Source organism: Chrysemys picta, chromosome 9 (assembly GCF_011386835.1).
Source record: "Chrysemys picta bellii isolate R12L10 chromosome 9, ASM1138683v2, whole genome shotgun sequence".
Classification (NCBI taxonomy): domain Eukaryota; kingdom Metazoa; phylum Chordata; order Testudines; family Emydidae; genus Chrysemys; species Chrysemys picta.
The window spans coordinates 32,568,684-32,574,834 of record NC_088799.1 but is presented as its reverse complement, the minus strand read 5'-3'; the positions used below and the strand labels follow the sequence as shown (position 1 = coordinate 32,574,834).

At 35.6% G+C, this 6,151-nt stretch overlaps 1 protein-coding gene across 6 annotated transcripts in view; it reads right to left on the bottom strand.

The window, feature by feature from the left end:
* Positions 1-511: 511 nt before the first annotated feature.
* Positions 512-6,151, bottom strand: part of XRN1 (5'-3' exoribonuclease 1) — an 84,129-nt gene continuing 78,489 nt past the window's right edge. For 3 of the 6 annotated variants that reach the window (XM_065556912.1, XM_065556914.1, XM_065556915.1), the window contains 10 exons: positions 5,931-6,045; positions 5,328-5,389; positions 4,681-4,791; positions 4,023-4,151; positions 3,584-3,740; positions 3,070-3,251; positions 2,676-2,789; positions 2,469-2,586; positions 1,402-1,562; positions 512-951 (listed from right to left, as the gene is read on the bottom strand). In XM_065556912.1, the coding sequence (XP_065412984.1) occupies positions 655-951; positions 1,402-1,562; positions 2,469-2,586; positions 2,676-2,789; positions 3,070-3,251; positions 3,584-3,740; positions 4,023-4,151; positions 4,681-4,791; positions 5,328-5,389; positions 5,931-6,045 (1,446 nt within the window). In that variant the 3' untranslated portion in view covers positions 512-654. The remainder of the gene's footprint in view (positions 952-1,401; positions 1,563-2,468; positions 2,587-2,675; positions 2,790-3,069; positions 3,252-3,583; positions 3,741-4,022; positions 4,152-4,680; positions 4,792-5,327; positions 5,390-5,930; positions 6,046-6,151) is intronic. The other 3 variants (XM_065556913.1, XM_065556916.1, XM_065556917.1) reach the window with 2 other exon arrangements.

The window sequence follows — 6,151 nt, the reverse complement described above, 5'->3', positions numbered from 1 at the left end:
GCAAATCTGGCAGTGCCACCACACTTCTATTCCACTCCTTCAGATCAGAAGGACCTAGAGACCCAATAAATACGAAATTTAGTAAATAAAAGCCTTCTCTATTTTATAAAAAAGGAGTTAAAATACAAAAGCTCATGTTAGGCAATGCCCCATACCCCACCACAAAAGCAAGGCAATTCTGAATTAGGATTCCCACTCTAATATTATTGCTGCTCACCCGCTATAGAATGTAAGCCAGTGTTCAGAGACCTAGGCACCAATGGATCGTGTGGTGACCTTAATTCAGGATTTTCCGGCTTTTATCAGTTTAAGTCAAGATCTTTAATCAATTTTTAACATAATTGTTATATGTATTTATCAACAGCCTGGAAAAGCCTAGCAACTGAAACGTCTCACTCTTTATTATACTTATTTTTTTTAAATAATGCTTTATGATTTTTTAAAGAAGATATAAACACTGGGCTAAGAGGAAAAATAAAATCATACTTAAAATGGTTGATTTTTCTAAATAGCACTATGATTTTTTTAAGGATATATATATCTATATCTCTATATCTATCCTTAAAAATCATAAATTTTATATATATGAAATTTTATATATATACAAAAAACACTGGGGGAAGAGGAAAGATAAAATCAATCTAGCTACAGTATTTATTCTGAAGATTTTGGTGCACCAAAGTTGACAGCCAGTTTTCTTGGCTTTCGTTTGCTAGAAATGTTTGGTGTTGATTTGTTATGAGGAACGCCTGGAGTAGCTACGTTGTCTTGAAAAGAAACAGCAGACTGAACAGCTTGAGGAGATTTTAAAGGAGTTGAAGTATCTTGTTGAATGAGCTTGTCGGTGTCAGAATACATTAGCTGTTCATTCTTTAGTGGTACAGCTTGAAGGGAACTCTGGAATTCTTTGAACTCGAAATTTTTCTTGCTAGCAGCCCTTTTTTTAGTTACCTTTAAATCAAATAAATATTATTTAAAAGAATGTAGTCTCACAAAACTGCAAATATACCACTATAAAAATGCATATAGAGCAGTTTAATAATTTTCTAAAACTAAACAATGTATCATAGGAGAGTCTTTGCAGCTATCATATCTCTATTATAAGATTACACGATTGTCACCCTGAAGCCTAGAATATTGTGGAGTCAGTGTGAAGAGATGGAAACAGCTACAAGCATGGTTGAGAGCTCTCTTTGTTCAGAATATCACCATGTTGAAACATCACTGGCATTCAGGGTCAGATACGGACCAGTTTTTAAGTTCTCGGCCATTTTCAACTTATGTATACACTTGACTTTACAAGTTACATCCATGTGATATCATGGGCTTTCAGCTTGTATATAAATACTTTTAACATCTTTTATAAAAATATGATCTCGAGACAATTCCTGTCATGCTTACCTGTAGAGGAATAAACTGGTTGTGAGTACCAACTGGTACAGTTCCTGCAAGAGGCATATTCCCAGGATATGAACCAGGATAATAAGATTTGCCATGAATAGGCACTGGAGCTCTCCATGGCATTGGACCAAACATGTGAGATGATGGAGGCATCATATTAGCTGTAAAAAACAACAAACTACTTTTAGTTTCTATTATTTCCTTTTAGGAGGGTGGGGAGTTCTCCAAACCCAGAGTATTTCCAGGATATTTTTTCACTTTGCTTCTTTCACCACAAAGGCTTCTTTCTCCTTTTACAACTGAGGAGGGCAGAATGCACTCTCTCTGGATCCAGTCAACAATGCAAAGACTGAGGAGAAGTGGGAGAGCAGTGCCTGCTTGGGGACCTTGAATCCTACACTATTGCTAACTGCCTAATTGCTGGTCACTACTGTCACAACCCTTCTTGTACTCTACAAAAATAGCAGAGCATTAATGGTACCATGGGAATTTTCAGCAGGCTTTCTTGGGTTGTTACATCACGACATTGCTTGGCAGAGGGTGGCAGGCTTCCTACATAGTATCTCAGGGAAGTACTGAAAAGACTCAGGAGAACTGATTCCAAAAAATATGACAAAGAGTGCCTTGATTTGCCAATTCACAGATGATTGTTAGCTATAGGAGAAAATACTAGAGAACTGTTGAGATGATATGGAGGGGAAATCACAAAAGCAGAGCTTTCTGGCAGGTCCTAGAAGTAGATGCGTCTTTCCTCCTGCTGACCAGGACCAACAGTTCTAGACTGCTTCCCATTGTATTCAGGAGAAAAACCAATAGATAGCACATTGACATATGTCCTGAGAAGAACAACCGAACAAATGTTAAGGTGTGGAATTCTTTGGTTTTATTTTGTGTGTCCAGGAGAGGGGGTTCATGAATTTCCATTTTCAAGGAGGTTCAGAGGTACATCTACATACAGCAGGACCTAAAATGGTGTTCTCTAGAAGTCACCCATCTTTACAAAATCCTATTAGAATTACAGTCAAGTTTTCAATTATTTGAAAAAAGTGTATTAGTCAAATACCTACCAGTGGGTTGGGTGAAGACTGGAGGAATGGATCCAGGTGGTACAGGAGCTCCCATGGACTGATAATTTGGAAACACTGGTGGAGGTGGCGGCAAAGAAAAGTTCACTCCTAAAGAGCTCTAGTTAAGAGAGAATAATTTATTGTAACAGGCTCAATGCAATAAAACAAGACAAAGATACTAGATGTTATACAGTCCACTGTTCTCACCAATCGTTGTAATGCAAAAAATGCAGCTCTCTCCTTGGCTTCATTTTCAGAGTGACACTGAGGTCCATGTACTAATAAGCCATTGGATAATTTTACTTGACAAACTGTCATGGTCTAAGAAAATAACATAAAATAGATTTTTTTCATGAAATTTTTTTGTCATCACTATATGCAAGCAAACAGAAGAGCTAAAAATTAAGACAGATTAACATAAATTAATACAATAGTTTTTAGTATTTTATTTTTGGAAATGAATCAAACCAAACAAGAGACAGTAAGGTCTCATCTATACTGGGATTTTAGTTATTAGTGCAAATTCATAGCAAAGGGCATGATTTACATGTGTGCAGTTTACTCCACCGGCCTGTAGTTCTACCTATAAAACAAGCCTTACCTGTGGTGTTCTGAGGAAAGAGAAATCTGGTTGTGGCATTCCAACCAGGGAACAAATACGAGAGAGTTCAGATACTGGGGTAGACAACGCAGACTGTGGGCCAAGGAGAGGGTGACCTCCAGTTTCCAAAACCTGAGCATTATGAGGGCCTCCTACACTATGAGGCTTGTTCATGTAAGCAGCTATAAAAAAGAAAGAAAGTAAGAAAAAAAATAGTATCAGGCAAAAATATAAAATGACAATTCTAAAACACCAACACAGAAGCAAGTATATTTGAATACATTCCTGGTATTTTCAGAATGTCTGACTTTAATGCTACGCATTCAAGAAATTACTTGGGTAGTGTAGGGATTTCCAGTGCTGAATAGTAAAAAGGGGATAGAAAATATAGAAAATTCTACTGTTTGATCCTGAAAACCAGTATCAATAGCAATCTTTTTACTAATTGTAGAGATAAGTTAACATAAGGCTCTTTTGCCTATTTTGTCGAGGATTAGCTGGTATATGTACATACCCATTTTTTTTGTTTGTCTATGCTGCATGGCAGCCCCATGGGAATCCTGCCTAGCAGAGGAAGCAGGAACTTCATTAATCAGTGGCTTCGTTTCATTCTTTGTTTCTATGTCAGAGCCATCAATCTTCAAAATTTCTTTGAGCATCTGTGTTCCTTTCTTTAGAAAAGAAGAAAATATTCAGTAATCCAATGAAGTTTAGATAGCACTATTCAAAGTGAATAAAAAATACTGCATAATGATAATCAAAATTGCAACTTTTGATTTCCCTGAAAAGTAATATTTTACTATTATCTATATATGTTATTTGCTTTAATAAAAGTTAATTAAATATCATTATGTTTAATAAAGTAATATGTAGTTTTGTTTGTAAACAGAAGTATAAGAAGCTAAGAAAGCAAATGCTAAATTGTCACCCAATGGCTCCCACAATACACAAACCATAGCAAAAGACTGTGGAGACAGATGTTCTTCATTGGTGATTCTTTCTTCCTTTGGATAAGATGATTGCACTTCATTTTCTTTGGAAATTTTCAAAGATGCTAGAAGGTTTTCAAGTTCAGAGTCCTTCTAAGGAATAGAGGTAAGAAGATACTAAAAAAATAATGTAAAACTTTGTACTTAAAATAATAAATGCCATGACCAGAAATAACTGGTTTAAAGAAAGATTAAGTCTACTTCGGGCTATTTAATTTGGTCAGTGTCTGATCCTAATGTGGCTCTCTATATGTGGAACTCCATTCAAGTCAATGGGGATTGTGGGCATAGAGTGACTTCCAGGTTGAAAGTATCTAAGCCAGGCGTAGGCAACCTGCGGCACGCGAGCTGATTTTCAGTGGCACTCACACTACCCAGGTCCTGGCCACCGGTCCGGGGGGCTTTGCATTTTAATTTAATTTTAAATGAAGCTTCTTAAACATTTTAAAAACCTTATTTACTCTACATTCAACAATAGTTTAGTTATAAACACACGAAACCTTAAATTAGAGTGAATAAATGAAGATTTGGCACCCTGCTTCTGAAAGGTTGCCAGTCCCTCTAAGCATTAAAGGGCCAAACTAGTCAGAAGCATGCTCACATTTAACGAGCCAACTTTTACCTTCCCAGCTATACAGGACTCATCAACTGAAGCCTTCTGAATTACAGGCACACTTGGACTTTCATTCCTCTTCAAAAGCTTAACATTATATTTATTTGCTCCTGCAAAATTCTGAAAGAAATTGCAATATTGATTATTACACACTAACACCTCACAGTTAAAATGCAGATCAGCTGAAAATAATCTGCAAATTGTATTTCACAAGCTATCATTCTTGTATCTGAATGGACTACACCCTAATGGAAAATCCATGATAACATCTACGTTTTGCAATTATAGCATCAGCTTTAAACATCTGAAGCCAGAAAAACTGCAGAATAATGAAAACAATGGAAGAGATTAAAAAAACTTCTGACATGCTTGCCAGCATCAGTCTTGGAATGACATGTCATAATATGTATCATGTCTGACAAAAGCATCACCTCTCATTTTCTGCCTGTAAAGGCTCCAAAAACAATGGTACAATGTTATATAAAATTTCTAAAGGATAAAAACTGCCACAAATACAAGAACCTTCTGATAGCTGGCAGCAGAATTCACTGAGCTGCTCAGTGGAGAAAATTTGTAAAATGATGAATTAGAAAATAGTAATAAAAACAATTAAATAATTATTGGAATACATGTTCTCAATATAAGAGGAAATATACCTGTTTATTTGATATTTTGTGTGTTTGACCTTCATTTCTTGGAACTTTAGAATCTTCTTTAACTACAAATAAATTAGTTTACAGTATCAGCTGCGCAAAGGACCATTTATTCTTTTTAACTGCTTTTAAAAGATATGAAAATAATCAAATTGACTCCAGAAACCATTATATGTCCCCAGTTAGATTAAATCAGAATTATACTTGAGTTTATGTATCAAAATTTGTTAACTCCAACTTCACTATTCCTATGCACTTTTCTTGACAGGATAAGAGAAGCAAACATTAAATTTATGTGATAATGCTTATGTAGCTTTACTCATGTCTAGTAAACATGTTTACTTTTGCTTTCAAAGGTTGTACATGCAAAAACATCCTCTATAAGTTTGATAATGTGGGTCAATTTGTAGAGAGGTCAGATATGCTTAAAAACAGCCAATCCTGGTCCTTTTGGGCTCAGTGGGACCAGGATTTGACCAAAATATATACAGTAAAACCATTTGTTTATAAAATGTTGATGGCAAAGAAACTCTGCAGATATTTCTATAAACAATCAGAAACACAAGCCAGGTTTTTCAAAACTAGATTTCTAATTATAGTACTTACACTTTTTAAATGGCTCCTGTTTTCTTTGCTGGCCTTTAAGGATACTCTCATTGAAGCCTGGTTTGTACAACTGGTTGTCAGTTCCTGGCTTTGTTTCTTGAGGTAGGATTGCACCCTAGGAATTGAAATATTCACACATTTCATATTAACCAGAAGACAGACACACAATCATTTACAATCTTTACAAGAGGTCATCACCTCTTTCTACAATTTTTAATAAA